General features: G+C 47.1%; 1 protein-coding gene and 1 non-coding gene across 7 annotated transcripts; both read left to right on the top strand.

The window, feature by feature from the left end:
* The first annotated feature begins 1,536 nt into the window (after window positions 1-1,536).
* On the top strand, window positions 1,537-1,609 carry TRNAH-AUG (transfer RNA histidin (anticodon AUG)). The gene has a single exon. It is a non-coding gene; the product is annotated as a tRNA-His (tRNA).
* A 16,712-nt stretch (window positions 1,610-18,321) lies between these two features.
* Window positions 18,322-19,471, top strand: LOC149583454 (uncharacterized). Of its 6 annotated transcripts, none has more exons than XR_016380422.1 (4): window positions 18,322-18,500; window positions 18,565-18,937; window positions 19,027-19,139; window positions 19,324-19,457. XR_016380422.1 is itself a non-coding variant. In XM_089863996.1 (3 exons), the coding sequence occupies exons 2-3, from the start codon at window positions 18,647-18,649 to the stop codon at window positions 19,461-19,463; spliced, it is 600 nt and encodes a 199-aa protein (XP_089720122.1). In that variant the 5' UTR covers window positions 18,322-18,500; window positions 18,565-18,646; the 3' UTR covers window positions 19,464-19,471. The 6 variants fall into 6 exon arrangements, 4 of the variants coding, with proteins under 4 accessions (XP_089720122.1, XP_089720123.1, XP_089720126.1 ...); XR_016380423.1 differs by having other exon boundaries at window positions 19,357-19,457; XM_089863996.1 differs by having other exon boundaries at window positions 18,565-19,139; window positions 19,357-19,471.
* Window positions 19,472-21,126: the final 1,655 nt, after the last annotated feature.

Consider the following 21,126-nt stretch of genomic DNA (forward strand, 5'->3'; position numbering starts at 1 on the left):
AGGTCTCAGAAGTGACGTAACAAGTCAAGGTATTTCCACAGCACCTGACGACCATTTAATTTTTGGGCTTCCGTGGCGCAATGGTTAGCGCGTTCAGCTGTTATTCAAAAGGTTGGTGGTTCGAGCCCATCCGGGAGCGGTGCTGTGAGGTCTCAGATGTAACCTAAAATGTCAGAGTTTTTCCAAAATAACTGACGAACATTTAATTTTCGGGCTTCCGTGGCGCAATGGTTAGCGCGTTCAGCAGTTAACCAATATGTTGGTGGTTCGAGCCCACCCGGGAGCGGTGTTGTGGGATCTCAAATGTAACGTAAAAAGCCAAAGTTTTTCCACAATACCTGACGACCATTTAATTTTTGGGCTTCCGTTGCGCAATGTTTAGCGCGTTCGGCTGTTAACCGAAAGGTTGGTGGTTCGAGCCCACCCGGGAGCGGTGTTGTGGGATCTCTAGTGTAACGTAAAAAGCCAAAGTTTTTCCACAATACCTGACGACCATTTAATTCTTGGGCTTCCTTTGCGCAATGGTTAGCGCGTTCGGCTGTTAACCGAAAGGTTGGTGGTTCGAGCCCATCCGGGAGTGGTGTTGTGAGGTCTCAGATGTGACGTAAAACGCCAAAGTTTTTCCACAATACCTGACGACCATTTAATTTTTGGGCTTCCGTTGCGCAATGGTTAGCGCGTTCGGCTGTTAACCGAAAGGTTGGTTGTTCGAGCCCACTCGGGAGCGGTGTGGTGGGATCTCTAATGTAACGTAAAAAGCCAAAGTTTTTCCACAATACCTGACGACCATTTAATTTTTGGGCTTCCGTTGCGCAATGTTTAGCGCGTTCGGCTGTTAACCGAAAGGTTGGTGGTTCGAGCCCACCCGGGAGCGGTGTTGTGGGATCTCTAGTGTAACGTAAAAAGCCAAAGTTTTTCCACAATACCTGACGACCATTTAATTCTTGGGCTTCCTTTGCGCAATGGTTAGCGCGTTCGGCTGTTAACCGAAAGGTTGGTGGTTCGAGCCCATCCGGGAGTGGTGTTGTGAGGTCTCAGATGTGACGTAAAACGCCAAAGTTTTTCCACAATACCTGACGACCATTTAATTTTTGGGCTTCCGTTGCGCAATGGTTAGCGCGTTCGGCTGTTAACCGAAAGGTTGGTGGTTCGAGCCCATCCGGGAGTGGTGTTGTGAGGTCTCATATGTGATGTAAAAAGTCAAGTATTTTCCACAATACCTGACGACCATTTAATATTTGGGCTTCCGTGGCGCAATGGTTAGCGCGTTCGGCTGTTAACCGAAAGGTTGGTTTTTCGAACCCACCCGAAAGCGGTGTTGTGAGGTCTCAGATGTAACGTAAACTGTCATAGTTTTTCCACAATAACTGACGAACATTTAATATTTGGGCTTCCGTGGCGCAATGGTTAGCGCGTTCGGCTGTTAACCGAAAGGTTGGTGGTTCGAGCCCACCCGAAAGCGGTGTTGTGAGGTCTCAGATGTGACGTAAAAAGTCAAGGCTTTTCCACAATACCTGACGACCATTCAATTTTTGGGTTTCCGTGGCGCATTGGTTAGCGCGTTCGGCTATGAACCGAAAGGTTGGTGGTTCGTGCCCATCCGGGAGCGGTGTTGTGGGATCTCAAATGTAACGTAAAAAGCCAAAGTTTTTCCACAATACCTGACGACCATTCAATTTTTGGGTTTCCGTTGCGCAATGGTTAGCACGTTCGAATGTTAACCGAAAGGTTGGTGGTTCGAGCCCATCCGGGAGCGGTGTTGTGAGGTCTCAGATGTGACGTAAAAAGTAAAGGATTTTCCACAATACCTGACGACCATTTAATATTTGGGCTTCCGTGGCGCAATGGTTAGCGCGTTCGGCTGTTAACCGAAAGGTTGGTTGTTCGAGCCCATCTGGGAGCGGTATTGTGTGGTCTCAGATGTAACGTAAAAAGTCAAACTTTTTCCACAATAACTGACGAACCGAAAGTTTGGTGGTTCGAGCCCATCCCGGTGCGTTTTGTGGGGTCTCAGATGTAACGTAAAAAGTCAGAGTTTTCCACAATACCTGACGAACATTTAATTTTTGGGCTTCCGTGGCGCAATGTTTAGTTCGCTCAGCTGTTATTCAAAAGGTTGGTGGTTCGAGCCCATCCGGGAGCGTTTTGTGGGGTCTCAGATGTAACGTAAAAAGTCAGAGTTTCTATACAATACCGGACAACCATTTAATTTCTGAGCTTCCGTGGCGCAATGGTTAGCGCGTTCAGCAGTTAACCAATAGGTTGGTGGTTCGAGCCCACCCGGGACCGGTGTTGTGGGATCTCAAATGTAACGTAAAAAGCCAAAGTTTTTCCACAATACCTGACGACCATTTAATTTTTCCGTGGCGCGTTCGGCTGTTAACCTATAGGTTGGTGGTTCGAGCCCATCCAGGAGCGGTGTTGTGAGGTCTCAGAAGTGACGTAACAAGTCAAGGTATTTCCACAGCACCTGACGACCATTTAATTTTTGGGCTTCCGTGGCGCAATGGTTAGCGCGTTCAGCTGTTATTCAAAAGGTTGGTGGTTCGAGCCCATCCGGGAGCGGTGCTGTGAGGTCTCAGATGTAACCTAAAATGTCAGAGTTTTTCCAAAATAACTGACGAACATTTAATTTTCGGGCTTCCGTGGCGCAATGGTTAGCGCGTTCAGCAGTTAACCAATATGTTGGTGGTTCGAGCCCACCCGGGAGCGGTGTTGTGGGATCTCAAATGTAACGTAAAAAGCCAAAGTTTTTCCACAATACCTGACGACCATTTAATTTTTGGGCTTCCGTTGCGCAATGTTTAGCGCGTTCGGCTGTTAACCGAAAGGTTGGTGGTTCGAGCCCACCCGGGAGCGGTGTTGTGGGATCTCTAGTGTAACGTAAAAAGCCAAAGTTTTTCCACAATACCTGACGACCATTTAATTCTTGGGCTTCCTTTGCGCAATGGTTAGCGCGTTCGGCTGTTAACCGAAAGGTTGGTGGTTCGAGCCCATCCGGGAGTGGTGTTGTGAGGTCTCAGATGTGACGTAAAACGCCAAAGTTTTTCCACAATACCTGACGACCATTTAATTTTTGGGCTTCCGTTGCGCAATGGTTAGCGCGTTCGGCTGTTAACCGAAAGGTTGGTGGTTCGAGCCCATCCGGGAGTGGTGTTGTGAGGTCTCATATGTGATGTAAAAAGTCAAGGATTTTCCACAATATCTGACGACCATTTAATATTTCGGCTTCCGTGGCGCAATGGTTAGCGCGTTCGGCTGTTAACCGAAAGGGTGGTTGATCGAGCCCACTCGGGAGCGGTGTTGTGGGATCTCTAATGTAACGTAAAAAGCCAAAGTTTTTCCACAATACCTGACGACCATTTAATATTTCGGCTTCCGTGGCGCAATGGTTAGTGCGTTCGGCTGTTAACCGAAAGGTTGGTTGTTCGAGCCCATCTGGGAGCGGTGTTGTGAGGTCTTAGATGTAACGCAAAAAGACAAACTTTTTCCACAATAACTGACGAACCGAAAGTTTGGTGGTTCGAGCCCATCCGGGGCGTTTTGTGGGGTCTCAGATGTAACGAAAAAAGTCAGAGTTTTTCCACAATACCTGACGAACATTTAATTTTTGGGCTTCCATGGCGCAATGGTTAGTGCGCTCAGCTGTTATTCAAAAGGTTGGTGGTTCGACCCCATCCGGGAGCGTTTTGTTGGGTCTCATATGTAACGTAAAAATCAGAGTTTCTCCACAATACCTCACAACCATTTAATTTCTGAGCTTCCGTGGCTCCATGGTTAGCGCGTTCGGCTGTTAACCCATAGGTTGGTGGTTCGAGCCCATCCGGGAGCGGTGTTGTGAGGTCTCAGATGTGACGTAAAAAGTCAAGGTGTTTCCACAGCACCTGACGACCATTTAATTTTTCGGCTTCGTGGCGCAATGGTTAGCGCGTTCAGCTGTAAAGGCCCGTTCGCAAAGGCGCTTTTAGCTCAAGCTGATTGCTGAGAGAGTAGGCGGAGTTCGTTCTCGGCGTCTTCCGTGACTGTTCTCAAAAGAGCTTAGGCGGGTTTCATACGGGCGTACGCTGGTAGCAGAGGCTGATTGTCGGAGTCAGCCTCGATCTATCGCTGCTAGATATATAGCTGATCAGCGTTATCTTTTGTCGTCTACTAAAACACACAGAAACTTTTCGTGCTTGTGTGGTAACATGTCTCTAAAAAAAGTCGCCGAAAAGGCTTTAAAAGCTGAACAGAGAGCGAAATAAATTGAAAATTATGGTTTAGCTTTTCTTTTCCTTTTTAACAATTAAAGCAAAACTTGAGCTCGATTTCCATCTTCTCACAAATACTATTTAAATATTATAATTTTGTTCATGTCCTATATTATCCTATAATTTCAGGAAAGGTCCTAAAATATCCGATATTTTTTGACTATGTCGAAGTTTTCCCATGGTTTAGCATCAAATTTATCAATATTTATCTCTTTCATCGCGATCACATCACATTTGACTAGACACCGAAATTTCGGAGCTTTCTTTGCTTGCTCAGATTTTTTAAACTATATTTTAATTAAGTTCCTCTTTTCAAAGTATAGTATTTTTTTTGATGTACGCCAAAATAATACTATATATAAGCAATTTTATATCAATATTTGCCCAAAAAACACAGTTTTTCTCCTATAAAATCCCATTTTTCAAGTAAGGAATTTATAAGTTTTGGCTGCTCTCCCTGTGTTCGTCCTCCATTTTCTTGACGCCAGTGATTAAATTCAAAAATCAGCGCGACCATACCGGCGTTTATGTGAACGAATTTGCGGAAGCTGAAGCTGACGGCGTAAAGCAGACGCTTATCGAGTAAATTGGAAGCCGGAACTGCATTCTGTTCTATCAGCAATTAGCTTGAGCTAAAAGCGCTTTTGCGAACGGGCCTTTATTCAAAAGACTGGTGGTTTGAGCCCTCCCGGGAGCGGTGCTGTGAGGTCTCAGATGTAACATAAAATGTCAGAGTTTTTCCACAATAACTAACGAACATTTAAATTTTGGGCTTCCGTGGCGCAATGGTTAGCGCGTTCAGCAGTTAACCAATAGGTTGGTTGTTCGAGCCCACCCGGGAGCGGTGTTGTGGGATCTCAAATGTAACATAAAATGTCAGAGTTTTTCACAATAACTAACGAACATTTAAATTTTGGGCTTCCGTGGCGCAATGGTTAGCGCGTTCAGCAGTTAATTAATAGGTTGGTGGTTCGAGCCCACCCGGGAGCGGTGTTGTGGGATCTCAAATGTAACGTAAAAAGCCAAAGTTTTTCCACAATACCTGACGACCATTTAATTCTTGGGCTTCCGTTGCGCAATGGTTAGCGCGTTCGGCTGTTAACCAATAGGTTGGTGGTTCGAGCCCACCCGGGAGCGGTGTTGTGGGATCTCAAATGTAACGTAAAACGCCAAAGTTTTTCCACAATACCTGACGACCATTTTATATTTGGGCTTCCGTGGCGCAATGGTTAGCGCGTTCGGCTGTTAACCGAAAGGTTGGTGGTTCGAGCCCATTCGGGAGCGGTGTTGTAGGTCTCAGATGTAACGTAAAATGTCAGAGTTTTTCCACAATACCTGACGAACATTTAATTTTTGGGTTCCGTGGCTCAATGGTTAGCGCGTTCGGCTGTTAACCAATAGGTTGGTGGTTCGAGCCCTCCCGGGAGCGGTGTTGTGACGTCTCAGATGTAACGTAAAATTTCAGAGTTTTTCCACAATACCTGACGAGCATTTAATTTTTGGGCTTCCGTGGCGCAATGGTTAGCGCGTTCAGCTGTTAATCGAAAGGTTGGTGGTTCGAGCCCACCCGGGAGAGGTGTTGTGGGGTCTCAGATGTAGCGTAAAAAGTCAAAACTTTTCCACAATACGTGTCAAACATTTAATTTCTGAGCTTCCGTGGCTCAATGGTTAGCACGTTCGGCTGTTAACCAATAGGTTGGTGGTTCGAGCCCACCCGGAAGCGGTGTTGTGGGATCTCAATTGTAACGTAGAAAGCCAAAGTTTTTCCACAATACCTGACGACCATTTAATTTTTGGGTTTCGTGGCGCAATGGTTAGCGCGTTCGGCTGTTATCCAATAGGTTGGTGGTTCGAGCCCATCCGGGAGCGGTGTTGTGAGGTCTCAGATGTGACGTAAAAAGTCAAGGTTTCTACACTATACCTGACGAGCATTTAATTTTTGGGCTTCCGTGGCGCAATGGTTAACGCGTTCAGCTGTTAATCGAAAGGCTGGTGGTTCGAGCCCACCCGGGAGAAGTGTTGGTGGGTCTCAGATGTAGTGTAAAAAGTAAAAACCTTTCCACAATACCCGACAACCATTAAATTTCTGTGCTTCCGTGGCTCAATGGTTAGCGCGTTCGGCTGTTAACCAATAGGGTTTTGGTTCGAGCCCATTCGGGAGCGGTGTTGTGACGTCTCAGATGTAACGTAAAATGTCAGTTTTTCCACAATACATGACGAACATTTATTTTCTGAGCTTCCATGGCTCAATGGTTAGCGCGTTCGGCTTTTAACCAATAGGTTGGTGGTTCGAGCCTTCCGGGAGCGGTGTTGTGACGTCTCAGATGTAACGTAAAATGTCAGAGTTTTTCCACAATACCTGACGAACATTTTATTTTTGGGCTTCCGTGGGTCAATGGTTAGCGCGTTCGGCTGTTAACCAATAGGTTGGTGGTTCGAGCCCTCCCGGGAGCGGTGTTGTGACGTCTCAGATGTAACGTAAAATGTCAGAGTTTTTCCACAATACCTGACGAGCATTTAATTTTTGGGCTTCCTTGGCGCAATGGTTAGCGCGTTCAGCTGTCAACCGAAAGGTTGGTTGTTCGAGCCCACCCAGAAGAGTTGCTGTGGGGTCTCAGATTTAGCGTAAAAATTCAAAACTTTTCCACAATACGTAATAACCAGTTCACTTCTGAGCTTCTGTGGCTCAATGGTAAGCGCGTTCGGCTGTTAACCAATAGGTTGTTGGTTCGAGCCCACCCTGGAGCGGTGTTGTGGGATCTCAAATGTATCGTAGAAAGCCAAAGCTTTTCCACAATACCTGACGACCATTTATTTTCTGAGCTTCCGTGGCTCAATGGTTAGCGCGTTCGGCTTTTATCCAATAGGTTGGTGGTTCGAGCCCACCCGGGAACGGTGTTTTGGAATCTCAAATGCAACGTAGAAAGCCAAAGTTTTTCCACAATACCTGGCGACCATTTAATTTTTGGGCGTCCGTGGCGCCATGGTTAGCGCGTTCGGCTGTTAACCGAAAGGCTGGTGGTTCAAGCCCACCCGGGAGAGGTGTTGTAGGGTCTCAGATGTAACGTAAAAAGTCATAACTTTTCCACAATACCTGACATCCATTTAATTTCTGAGCTTCCGTGGCTCAATGGTTAGCGCGTTCGGCTGTTAACCAATAGGTTGGTGGTTCGAGCCCATCCGGGAACGGTGTTAAGAGGTCTCAGATGTGACGTAAAAAGTCAAGGTTTTTACACAATACCTGACGAGCATTTAATTCTTGGGCTTCCGTGGCGCAATGGTTAGCACGTTCAGCTGTTAACCGAAAGGTTGGTGGTTCGAGCCCAACCGGGAGAGGTGTTGTAGGGTCTCAGATGTAACGTAATAAGTCATAACTTAATCACAATACCTGACAACCACTTAATTTCTGAGCTTCCGTGGCTCAATGGTTAGCGCGTTCGGCTGTTAACCAATAGGTTGGTGGTTCGAACCCATCCGGGAGCGGTGTTGTGAGGTCTCAGATGTAACGTAAAATATCAGAGTTTTTCCACAATACCTGACGAACATTTAATTTTTGGGCTTCCGTGGCACAATGATTAGCGCGTTCAGCTGTTAATCGAAAGGTTGGTGGTTCGAGCAAAAAGTATAAAAATAATGGTTTCAGTGAATATATTTGAAAATAGTGAAGAAATACTCAAAATATGCTTCTTTGGCCGTGAAACGTCGATTTTGAAAATGTTATTAAAAATCGAGGTAAATTTTTAATTATTGTTCAATCGAGATGAAATCACTTTTAATGAGTGTTTTATAGGGAATTAAGCTGAATTCGGTCAAACATTTCTCCAGAAAAAAATGCATTCAAAAGTGCACCGAAAAAATCGCATGTTTTTCTTCTTCAAGATACAAAATCCGTGACAACGATTTCTTATTGAAAAATTTAATTTTAACAGTTTTTTGATTGAATATCGTTACATTTGCTTGAATTAAAGCAAAAAGTATAAAAATAATGGTTTCAGTGGTTATATTTGAAAATAGTGAAGAAATACTCAAAATATGCTTCTTTGGCCGTGAAACGTCGATTTTGTAAATGTTATTAAAAATCGAGGTACATTTTTAATTATTGTTCAATCAAGATGAAATCACTTTTAATGAGTGTTTTATAGGGAATTAAGCTGAATTCGGTCAAAAATTTGTCCAGAAAAATATGCATTCAAAAGTGTACCGAAAAAATCGCATGATAATTAATCCCGAGCACGTAATTAGTCCTGGGTTTCGGCACCATTTTATGTTGCGACTTCCATCCCAACATAAGAGTTTGTGATACCCTTCTGATATCACATCGGCGGACTGAAACACTGATCTAAATCCCTAACTTATTTGTGTGTCTTTATTCAATAACGAAGAAGCTCCAAATGCAATCGTCAATAATTTCTTTTATTGTTGTATTGTCTGTCAAATCATACTCAAATCAATATATCTTTACATTAATTTTCCTTAAAACACGTCCGTTTATCTAAAGTTCTAAGTCTTTCTTTTACAACCTCTCTCGGCAGAGTCGGTTTGCATTCTATATTGTCCGATGGTAACAAGCGCTCTTTCTCCATCAAGAGTCCAATACGTTCTACTCAGGCTTTGCTTTTGCTAGTTTTAACACAAAGTTCAAGTTTTACCCCCTAATATTGTTACCAAGCGATCCCCAATATTCGTCACTCCGAAGTTTTATGACTTTACAGGGCCAGAGGGCCTTTAAACATCCTAGTAGCAAAAACCATCCGTCGAACCATTCAAATGCATTACTATAGCCTTTACAATAGTGCAGTATTTCTTAGCAATTACAGGCCGTGCCATACGACAGTTCTTATTTTGGTTTTGAGTACAATGTTATGTTAAAGGTCTTTACATAAAAAACATATCAAACATAAGTATTCTCTATAAGTAAACCTTAACTAATCTTATCTAAACTGTATCTAAACTAAATTCGGACCTTAAAAATCCATAACTTCTGCTTATGGGAAAAAAGGTCCTGGGAAAACCCCAGTGGGGAAAACCATTAATTTCAATAATTATTTAAGTCTAAAGGACCAGGCTCGTTGTGGATCGCCGGATTCTACAATCTGAGACCCTACAACACCTCTCCCGGGTGGGCTCGAACCACCAACCTTTCGGTAAACAACCGACCGCGCTAACCATTGAGCCACGCAAGCTCAGAAATTAAATGGTTGTCACGTATTGTGGAAAAGTTTTGACTTTTTACGTTACATTTGAGATCCCACAACACCGCTCCCGGGTGGGCTCGAACCACCAACCTTTCGATTAACAGCTGAACGCGCTAACCATTGCGCCACGGAACCACAAAAATTAAGTGCTCGTCAGGTATTGTGGAAAAACTCTGACATTTTACGTTACATTTGAGATCCCAAAACACCGCTCCCGGGTGGGCTCGAACCACCAACCTATTGGTTAACAGCCGAACGCGCTAACCATTGCGCCACGGAAGCTCAGAAAATAAGTGGTCGTCAGGTATTGTGGAAAAACTTTGGCTTTCTACGTTACATTTGAGATCCTAAAACACCGCTCCCGGGTGGGCTCGAACCACCAACCTTTCGGTTGACAGCTGAACGCGCTAACCATTGAACCACGGAAGATAGGAAATTAAATGGTGGTCAGGTATTGTGGAAAAGTTATGACTTTTCACGCTACATCTGAGACCCCACAACACCTCTCCCGGGTGGGCTCGAACGACCAACCTTTCGGTTAACAGCCGAACGCGCTAACCATTGCGCCTCGGAAGCCAAAAATTAAATGGTCGTCTGGTATTGTGGAAACACATGGACTTTTTACGTTACATTTGAGATCCCAAAACACCGCTCCCGGGTGGGCTCGAACCACCAACCTATTGGTTAACAGCCGAACGCGCTAACCATTGAGCCACAGAAGCTCAGAAATGAAATGGTTATTACGTATTGTGGAAAAGTTTTGAATTTTTACGCTAAATCTGAGACCCCACAGCAACTCTTCTGGGTGGGCTCGAACCACCAACCTTTCGGTTGACAGCTGAACGCGCTAACCATTGAACCACGGAAGATCAGAAATTAAATGTTCGTCAGGTATTGTGGAAAAACTCTGACATTTTACGTTACATCTGAGACCTCAACACAGCTCCCGGATGGGCTAGAACCACCAACCCATTGGTTAACAGCCGAACGCGCTAACCATTGAGCCACGGAAGCTCAGAAATTAAATGGCTGTCAGGTATTGTTGAAAAGTTACGACTTTTCACGCTACATCTGAGACCCCAAAGCACCTCTCCCAGGTGGGCTCGAACCACCAGCCTTTCGATTAACAGCCGAACGCGCTAACCATTGCGCCACGGAACCCAAAAATTAAATGGTCGTCAGGTATTGTGGAAAAACATTTGCTACTTACGTTACATCTGAGACCCCACAACACCTCTCCCGGGTGGGCTTGAACCACTAATTTTTCCGTTAGCAGCCGAACGCGCTAACCATTGCGCCACGGACGCCAAAAAATTAAATGGTCGTCAGGTATTGTGGAAAAACTTTGGCTTTCTACGTTACATTTGAGATCCCAAAACACCGCTCCCGGGTGGGCTCGAACCACCAACCTATTGGTTAACAGCCGAACGCGCTAACCATTGCGCCACGGAAGCTCAGAAAATAAGTGGTCGTCAGGTATTGTGGAAAAACTTTGGCTTTCTACGTTACATTTGAGATCCTAAAACACCGCTCCCGGGTGGGCTCGAACCACCAACCTTTCGGTTGACAGCTGAACGCGCTAACCATTGAACCACGGAAGATAGGAAATTAAATGGTGGTCAGGTATTGTGGAAAAGTTATGACTTTTCACGCTACATCTGAGACCCCACAACACCTCTCCCGGGTGGGCTCGAACGACCAACCTTTCGGTTAATAGCCGAACGCGCTAACCATTGCGCCTCGGAAGCCAAAAATTAAATGGTCGTCTGGTATTGTGGAAACACATGGACTTTTTACGTTACATTTGAGATCCCAAAACACCGCTCCCGAGTGGGCTCGAACCACCAACCTATTGGTTAACAGCCGAACGCGCTAACCATTGAGCCACGGAAGCTCAGAAAATAAATGGTCGTCAGGTATTGTGGAAAAACTTTGGCTTTCTACGTTACATATGAGATCCCAAAACACCGCTCCCGGGTGGGCTCGAACCACCAACCTATTGGTTAACAGCCGAACGCGCTAACCATAGAGCCACGGAAGCTCAGAAAATAAATGGTTATCACGAATTATGGAAAAGGTTTGACTTTTCACGCTACATCTGAAACCTCACAACACCGCTCCCGGATGGGCTCGAACCACCAACCTTTCGGTTAACAGACGAACGCGCTAAACATTGCGCCACGGATGCCCAAAAATTAAATGGTCGTTAGGTATTTTGGTAAAACTTTGGCTTTTTACGTTACAGTTGAGATCCCACAACACCGCTCCCGGGTGGGCTCGGACCACCAACCTATTGGTTAACAGCCGAACGCGCTAACCATTGAGCCACGGAAGCTCAGAAATGAAATGGTTGTCAGGTATTGTGGAAAAATTATCACCTTTCACGCTACATCTGAGACCCCACATCACCTCTCCCGGGTGGGCTCGAACCACCAAGCTTTCTGTTAACAGCCGAACGCGCTAACCATTGCGCCACGGAAGCCCAAAAATTAAATGGTCGTCAGGTATTGTGGAAAAACTTTGGCTTTCTACGTTACATTTGAGATTCCAAAACACCGTTCCCGGGTGGGCTCGAACCACCAACCTATTGGTTAACAGCCGAACGCTCTAACCATTGAGCCACGGAAGCTCAGAAAATAAATGGTCGTCAGGTATTGTGGAAAAACTTTGGCTTTCTACGTTACATTTGAGATCCCAAAACACCGCTCATGGGTGGGCTCGAACCACCATCCTATTGGTTAACAGCCGAACGCTCTAAGCATTGAGCCACAGAAGCTCAGAAATGAAATGGTTATTACGTATTGTGGAAAAGTTTTGAATTTTTACGCTAAATCTGAGACCCCACAGCAACTCTTCTGGGAGGGCTCGAACCACCAACCTTTCGGTTGCCAGCTGAACGCGCTAACCATTGAACCACGGAAGATCAGAAATTAAATGGTTGTCAGGTATTGTGGAAAAGTTATGACTTTTCACGCTACATCTGAGACCCCACAACACCTCTCCCGGGTGGGCTCGAACGACCAACCTTTCGGTTAACAGCCGAACGCGCTAACCATAGCGCCACGGAAGCCAAAAATTAAATGGTCGTCAGGTATTGTGGAAACACATGGACGTTTTACGTTACATTTGAGATCCCAAAACACCTCTCCCGAGTGGGCTCGAACCACCAACCTATTGGTTAACAGCCGAACGCGAAAACCATTGAGCCACGGAAGCTCAGAAAATAAATGATCGTCAGTTACTGTGGAAAAACTTTGGCTTTCTACGTTACATTTGAGATCCCAAAACACCGCTTCCGGGTGGGCTCGAACCACCAACCTATTGGTTAACAGCCGAACGCGCTAACCATTGAGCCCCGGAAACTCAGAAAATAAATTTTCGTCAGGTATTGTGGAAAAACTCTGACATTTTACGTTACATCTGAGACCTCAACACAGCTCCCGGATGGGCTCGAACCACCAACCTATTGGTTAACAGCCGAACGCGCTAACCATTGAGCCACGGAAGCTCAGAAAATAAATGGTGGTCAGGTATTGTGGAAAAACTTTGGCTTTCTACGTTACATTTGAGATCCCAAAACACCGCTCCCGGGTGGGCTCGAACCACCAACCTATTGGTTAACAGCCGAACGCGCTAACCATTGAGCCACAGATGCTCAGAAATGAAATGTTTATTACGTATTGTGGAAAAGTTTTGAATTTTTTCGCTAAATCTGAGACCCCACAGCAACTCTTCTGGGTGGGCTCGAACCACCAACCTTTCGGTTGACAGCTGAACGCGCTAACCATTGAACCACGGAAGATCAGAAATTAAATGGTTGTCAGGTATTGTGGATAAGTTATTTCTTATGACGTTACATCTGAGACCCTACAACACCTCTCCCGGTTGGGCTCGAACCACCAACCTTTCGGTTAACAGCCGAACGCGCTAACCATTGCGCCACGGAAGCCCAAAAGTTAAATGCTCGTCAGGTATTGTGTAAAAACCTTGACTTTTTACGTCACATCTGAGAATTCACAACACCGCTCCCGGATGGGCTCGAACCACCAACCTATTGGTTAACAGCCGAACGCGCTAACCATTGAGCCACGGAAGCTCAGAAATTAAATGGTTGTCAGGTATTGTGGATAAGTTACGACTTATTACGTTACATCTGAGACCCTACAACACCTCTCCCGGTTGGGCTCGAACCACCAACCTTTCGGTTAACAGCCGAACGCGCTAACCATTGCGCCAAGGAAGCCCAAAAATTAAATGGTCGTCAGGTATTGTGGAAAAACTTTGGCTTTCTACGTTACATTTGAGATCCCACAACACCGCTCCCGGGTGGGCTCGAACCACCAACCTATTGGTTAACAGCCGAACGCGCTAACCATTGCGCCACGGAAGACCAAAAACTAAATGGTCGTCAGGTATTGTGGAAAAACTTTGGCTTTCTACGTTACATTTGAGATCCCACAACACCGCTCCCGGGTGGGCTCGAACCACCAACCTATTGGTTAACAGCTGAACGCGCTAACCATTGCCCCACGGAAGCCCAAAAATTAAATGGTCGTCAGGTATTGTGGAAAAACTTTGGCTTTCTACGTTACATTTGAGATCCCACAACACCGCTCCCGGGTGGGCTCGAACCACCAACCTATTGGTTAACAGCCGAACGCGCTAACCATTGAGCCACGGAAGCTCTGAAATTAAATGGTTGTCACGTATTGTGGAAAAGTTTTGACTTTTTACGCTACATCTGAGACCCCACAACACCTCTCCCGGGTGGGCTCGAACCTTCAACCTTTCGATTAACAGCTGAACGCGCTAATCATTGCGCCACGGAAGCCCAAAAATTAAATGTTCGTCAGGTATTGTGAAAAAACTCTGACATTTTACGTTACATCTGAGACCTCACAACACCGCTCCCGGATGGGCTCGAACCACCAACCTATTGGTTAACAGCCGAACGCGCTAACCATTGAGCCACGGAAGCTCAGAAATTAAATGGTTGTCAGGTATCGTGGATAAGTTATGACTTATTACGTTACATCTGAGACCCTACAACACCTCTCCCGGTTGGGCTCGAACCACCAACCTTTCGTTTAACAGCCGAACGCGCTAACCATTGCGCCAAGGAAGCCCAAAAAATAAATGGTCGTCAGGTATTGTGGAAAAACTTTGGCTTTCAAAGTTACATTTGAGATCCCACAACACCTCTCCCGGTTGGGCTCGAACCACCAACCTTTCGGTTAACAGCCGAACGCGCTAACCATTGCGCCAAGGAAGCCCAAAAAATAAATGGTTGTCAGGTATTGTGGAAAAACTTTGGCTTTCTACGTTACATTTGAGACCCAACAACACCTCTCCCGGGTGGGCTCGAACCACCAACCTTTCGATTAACAGCTGAAAGCGCTAACCATTGCGCCACGGAAGCCCAAAAATTAAATGCTCGTCAGGTATTGTGTAAAAACCTTGACTTTTTACGTCACATCTGAGACCTCACAACACCGCTCCCGGATGGGCTCGAACCACCAACCAATTGGTTAACAGCCGAACGTGCTAACCATTGAGCCACGGAAGCTAAGAAATTAAATTTGGAAAAGTTTTGACTTTTTACGCTACATCTGAGACCTCAAAACACCTCTCCTGGGTGGGCTCGAACCACCAACCTTTCGGTTAACAGCCGAACGCGCTAACCATTGCGCAACGGAAGTCCAAAAACTAAATGGTCGTCAGGTATTGTGGAAAAACTTTGGCTTTCTACGTTACATTTGAGATCCCACAACACAGCTCCCGGGTTGGCTCGAACCACCAACCTATTGGTTAACAACTGAACGCGCTTAATCATTGCGCCACGGAAGCCCACAAATTAAATGTTCGTCAGGTATTGTGGAAAAACTCTGACATTTTACGTTACATCTGAGACCTCACAACACCGCTCCCGGATGGGCTCGAACCACCAACCTATTGGTTAACAGCCGAACGCGCTAACCACTGAGCCACGGAAGCTCAGAAATTAAATGGTTGTCAGGTATTGTGGATAAGTTATGACTTATTAAGTTACATCTGAGACCCTACAACACCTCTCCCGGTTGGGCTCGAACCACCAACCTATTGGTTAACAGCCTAACGCGCCCAAAAACCAAGGTTTTTACACAATACCTGACGAGCATTTAATTTTTGGGCTTCCGTAGGGCAAAGGTTAGCGCGTTCAGCTGTTACCAATAGGTTAGTGGTTCGAGCCCATCCGGGAGCGGTGTTGTGAGGTCTCAGATGTGACGTAAAAAGTCAAGGTTTTTACACAATACCTGACGAGCATTTAATTTTTGGGCTTCCGTGGCGCAATAGTTAGCGCGTTCAGCTGTTAACCAAGAGGTTGGTGGTTCGAGCCCACCAGGGAGCGGTGTTGTGGAATCTCAAATGTAACGTATAAAGCCAAAGTTTTTCCACAATACCTGACGACCATTTAGTTTTTGGGCTTCCGTGGCGCAATGATTAGCCCGTTCAGCTGATAATCGAAAGGTTGAAGGTTCGAGCCCACCCGGGAAAGGTGTTGTGGGGTCTCAGATGTAGCGTAAAAAGTCAAAACTTTTCCACAATACGTGACAACCATTTAATTTCTGAGCTTCCGTGGCTCAATGGTTAGCGCGTTCGGCTGTTAACCAATAGGTTGGTGGTTCGAGCCCATCCGGGAGCGGTGTTGTAAGGTCTCAGATGTGACGTGAAAAGTCAAGGTTTTTACACAATACCTGACGAGCATTTAACTTTTGGGCTTCCGTGGCGCAATGGTTAGCGCGTTCGGCTGTTAACCAATAGGTTGGTGGTTCGAGCCCATCCGGGAGCGGTGTTGTGAGGTCTCAGATGTGGCGTAAAAAGTCAAGGTTTTTACACAATACCTGACGAGCATTTAATTTTTGGGCTTCCGTGGCGCAATGGTTAGCGCGTTCAGCTGTTAACCAATAGGTTAGTGGTTCGGGCCCATCTTGGAGCGGTGTTGTGAGGTCTCAGATGTGACGTAAAAAGTCAAGTTTTTACACAATACCTGACGAGCATTTAATTCTTGGGCTTCCGTGGCGCAATGGTTAGCGCGTTCAGCTGTTAACCAATAGGTTGGTGGTACGAGCCCACCCAGGAGCGGTGTTGTGAGGTCTCAGATGTGACGTAAAAAGTCAAGGTTTTTACACAATACCTGACGAGTATTTAATTTTTGGGCTTCCGTGGCGCAATGGTTAGCGCGTTCAGCTGTTAATCGAAAGGCTGGTGGTTCGAGCCCACCCGGGAGAGGTGTTGTGGGGTCTCAGATGTAGCGTAAAAAGTCAAAACTTTTCCACAATACGTGACAACCATTTAATTTCTAAGGTTCCGTGGGGTCAATGGTTAGCGCGTTCGGCTGTTAACCAATAGGTTAACAGCCCACTGCGTTTTGTGGGCTGAGTTGATACGCGCCCTTCCCAATCCAAGGTGTGCAGGTACCGTGCTGAGGGCTGTGTGGTACCGGGGAAGTTAATCTACGGTATCTCGAACGGTCCCCTCGGGGCACCAGGCGAAACCCCGTTGTAATTAGCCTTCCACCCGGGTTGAGGACTACCGGGTGGTGACCTTTTACTTGCCTCATTACTCGTGGGATCTCTATGGATTCTCTAAAAACTAAAACTAAAAACAAACCTGGGCATGGAGCCGGTTCTACCGGTACCCAGCCTTCTCTCAGGGAAGGAGGCAACTCCCAACCTGCTTCTGGGCGTGATGCTGCCTCTGGCAGCAACCACCCGCAATCGGCGGAAGGCCAAAAGTCACCTCCTGCTCCTTAATCGGGTTCTACCAGGTTGAGTGAGGCTAATAGCAGGCGCAAGGCCAACCGCCGAAGAAAACAATCCCAAAAAGATGGCCAGAAATCTGCACTGGGTGCAGGAGATACGGACCGAGATGGGACTCCTGTACCTTCGGGTGCTGGGAGTAACGTCTTGGGTACGGACTCTACGCCTGGTGCAAGAGAAGCTACCATCCTTTCTGGAAAGAGAGCTAGGGCTGAGGACCCTGATCACTCGCCTAGCTTACAAGCTGCGGCGTCAAAGAAGACCAAGTCTTACTGCGACGTCGCTAGTATTGTCAAGATGGCCATTGTTAAAGATGGCTATCCGACCAATGCGGTCACGGAGGAGGACGTTGTTCCCATCAAGGCCGCTATACTTGACGCACTGGACGCTGAGCTTTCTTCGGGAAGCTCGCTGCCGCGTCCTCTCAATTTCCACATCATGGCTGGGGCCATGATCTATTCTTGTTTGGATTCTGCGACCGGCGATTGGCTCGTGAAGGTGCTACACCATAATGAGCGTGCCATAGGGGGAACACGGCTTTCAGTAATGAAGGCCAGTGAACACCCGAAGCCGTTCAAAGTGTCCTTCCGGACCAAGGACCGTCGCACCACTGATCCGGCGGCTCTTCTCCGGCGATTGAAGGCCTACAACGGTACGTTTCTGACCGACTGTTGGCGGTGCCTGAAGTCGTTCGATGAGAAGAGCACCAGACGCTGGATCTTCTTAATTGATGGCTCCTCCATGGAGGCCATCAAGGAGGCCGGCTTCGAGGGTCTTACTGGCGTGGATGTCGGGACTTTTAAAGTCCTGAATGCGCCTAAGGACCCTCTCCAGAATGCCCTTGAGGCTTCGGAAGAAGAAGACAACACTGCAGCCAGCGTGAGTGGGGAGCTGGCAGCAAATATTGCTGGCATTAATTTAGAGCCATCCCTTCCAGATAGCTCAGACATAGACCTCGGGACAGAGTCCGACTTTTTGAAGGACTCTGATACCGAGAGGACCCACGCTCCTGTCACTAGGATGGAGTTAGGGGCCGAGGGTGCTGCTGGTGGAGGCGTGGGAGAAACCGGTCTTGGATCGGGACTCCGCGCTACCGCCAAGCAGTAGCCGGGGCCGCCTCTCTTCCTGCGATATGAGCATCAAGGTGATCCAGATCAACCTGCATCACTGCAAAGCAGCCTCGGCAGTTTTATGCCGGAGGTTTGCCTTAGAGGGCCTGGATGTGGCCCTCATTCAGGAACCTTGGATTCATAATGGTAAAATCCTTGGTTTAAAGAATGTAGGTAATATCTCTTATGACTTTACCTCACCAAACCCCAGGGCGTGTGTTCTGACCAGGAAGGGTCTTGATATCCTTCCGCTTCCGAACTACCTCACTAGGGATACTGCTGTGATTAAGGTAATGCCCTCCTCTTTTGGAGAGGCAACTGGCCTTACCATGGCGTCCGCTTACTTTCCCCATGATGCCACGGGTTCCCCTCCACCACAGGAGGTTGTCGCTCTTGTCGACCGCTGTGAGAGGCAGGGGGACAGGCTCATTTTGGGCTGTGATGCCAATGCCCACCATGTCACGTGGGGCAGCAGTGACTGCAACAGACGTGGTGATGAACTGCTTGAATATCTGGTCGGTACGAACCTGCATATTCTCAACAGGCACAATGAGCCAACCTTCGTTACTTCTAACAGAAAGGAGGTCATTGATGTCACCCTGGCCACAGACAATATCAGTCTGTCGGTTTCCAACTGGCATGTGTCTAATGAACCGTCTCTTTCGGACCATAGGCACATCTGCTTCTCGGTTGCGGTCAAGTCAACTTCGGTTAAGACGGAACTGCGTAACCCCCGTCGGACCGACTGGTCCGGCTACAGGGAGGAACTTCGCCTCCTTCTCAGAGGTAATGCTCCAAAGCTTTCCTCGGTGCTGGAATTTGATTCGGCAGTTGATCTCATGCAACAAGCCATTATCGATTCCTACCACCACAACTGTCCAGCGAAGCTTGCCAGCCGGCCAAGGCTCGTTCCTTGGTGGAATACGGAACTTGGCAAGCTTCGCAAGCTCACTCGGAAACTCTTTAATAGGGCTAAGAGGACTGGGGACTGGACTATTTATAGACAGACCCTCAATAAGTATAATAAAGCCATCCGGGAGGCCAAGAGGAACTCCTGGAGGGACTTTTGCGGTAGCATCTCTGATGCCCCCGCTACTGCCAAAATCATGAAGATCCTGGCTTATGATAACACTCACCAGCTCAGCACCATCAAGGTGGCAGATGGTGAGTTTACCAAGTCAGGGACTGATACCCTTAAGCATATGCTTAAGGTACACTTCTCGGACTCCAAGGCCTTTGACCTCACAGGCACCGGCGCTCCCCCCGTGCACTTTCGGAGAGCGCACAGGGCGGACTGGGGCATCGCCAATAAGGTAGTTACATACTCTAGACTTCAGTGGGCTGTAAACTCGTTTCAGCCCTACAAGTCCCCTGGCCCAGATGGCGTCTTTCCCGCCCTCCTCCAGGAAGGCATAGACGCCATTGGCCCTTATCTGTGCAGGATATTTAGAGCCTGCATTGCTCTGGCGCATATTCCAGATGTCTGGAAGCGCTCGAAGGTTATCTTTATTCCCAAACCTGGGAAGACGAGCTATCTTGAGGCTAAGGCATTTAGACCTATCTGTCTTACCTCTTTCTTCCTAAAGACTTTAGAGAAATTGGTGGACAGGTATCTGCGGGATGGTGTTCTTTCCCACACACCCCTGTCCACTTTTCAGTTTGCCTATCAGAAAGGCAAATCCACAGAGACGGCGCTTCATGGCATTTTGAACTGCCTTGACAGGGCCATCGAGTTCAAGGAGATGTCTTTGGCCATCTTCCTTGATATTGAGGGTGCCTTTGATAGGGTCTCTAGTGAAGTCATCCTTCGCGCTGCGGAGCGGTTTGGTATTGACGACACTTTGTGTCGTTGGATAAAATCCATGCTCACGTATCGCAGGGTGACGGCGTCTCTTCTCGTGGAAACCTTGGAGATCTCCACCGACCGTGGCTGTCCTCAGGGAGGGGTTCTTTCCCCTCTTCTTTGGTGCCTGGTGGTGGATGAGCTGCTGGGTCGACTCGGGGAGAGGGGATGTCACTGTTTTGGCTATGCGGATGACATCGCAGTGATTGTTACAGGGAGGTTCCCTACAACTATCGCTGCACTGATGAAATCTGTCTTGCATGATGTTGAGGATTGGTGTAGGGGTGTTAACCTAACCGTCAATCCCAACAAGACTGTCCTTATACCGTTTACTCGGAAAAGGACTAATGACCTATTCAACGATATTTCCTTCTTTGGACAGGTTTTAAAGAAGTCCTCCGAGGTCAAATACCTTGGCGTGACTTTCGATGCCAAGCTTACTTGGAAGTCCCACCTTGATCTGAGTATCAAGAAGGCCAAAATTTTATTTTGGCGTTTAAGAAGTTCAGTCAGCAAGTCCTGGGGCTTAAGCCCTAGCGTTGTAAACTGGATTTATACCAGGATCATCAGGCCAGTGGTCTCCTATGGAGCTCTTGTCTGGTGGCCCAGGGTTCGCCTTAAAACAGCCCAAGATGAACTACGCAAGCTTCAAAGGCTGGCGTGCATCGGTATCACAGGGTCCATGAGAACAGCCCCCACAGCTTCTCTGGAAATCCTTCTCAATATGCTTCCTCTTCACCTTTTTATTGAGGAGGAAGCTATTATGGGAGCCTGTAGGCTCAACAACCTCGGCTGGTGGAAGCCCAAGCATTGGGACTTCAGTCACACCAAGCTTTTCAGTGAGTACAGCAGTACTGAGCCATCACTCGTGATGGTCTCAGATAAGTCTGTTATATCATACCATTTCGACAAGCCCTTCAGCGTGCACTT

Source organism: Phalangium opilio, unplaced genomic scaffold (genome assembly GCF_054372755.1).
Source record: "Phalangium opilio isolate 3A_F unplaced genomic scaffold, DU_Popi_V2 ptg001421l_1, whole genome shotgun sequence".
In the NCBI taxonomy this organism is placed as follows: domain Eukaryota; kingdom Metazoa; phylum Arthropoda; class Arachnida; order Opiliones; family Phalangiidae; genus Phalangium; species Phalangium opilio.

What these genes read in the sequence shown, in the direction of transcription:
- LOC149583454 (XM_089863996.1), top strand. Translation starts at nt 18,647, where the DNA reads ATGCCCTCCTCTTTTGGAGAGGCAACTGGCCTTACCATGGCGTCCGCT. An exon ending in ACTTCGCCTCCTTCTCAGAG is followed by an intron (nt 19,140 to 19,356) that starts GTAATGCTCCAA and finishes GACTATTTATAG; the next exon opens with ACAGACCCTCAATAAGTATA.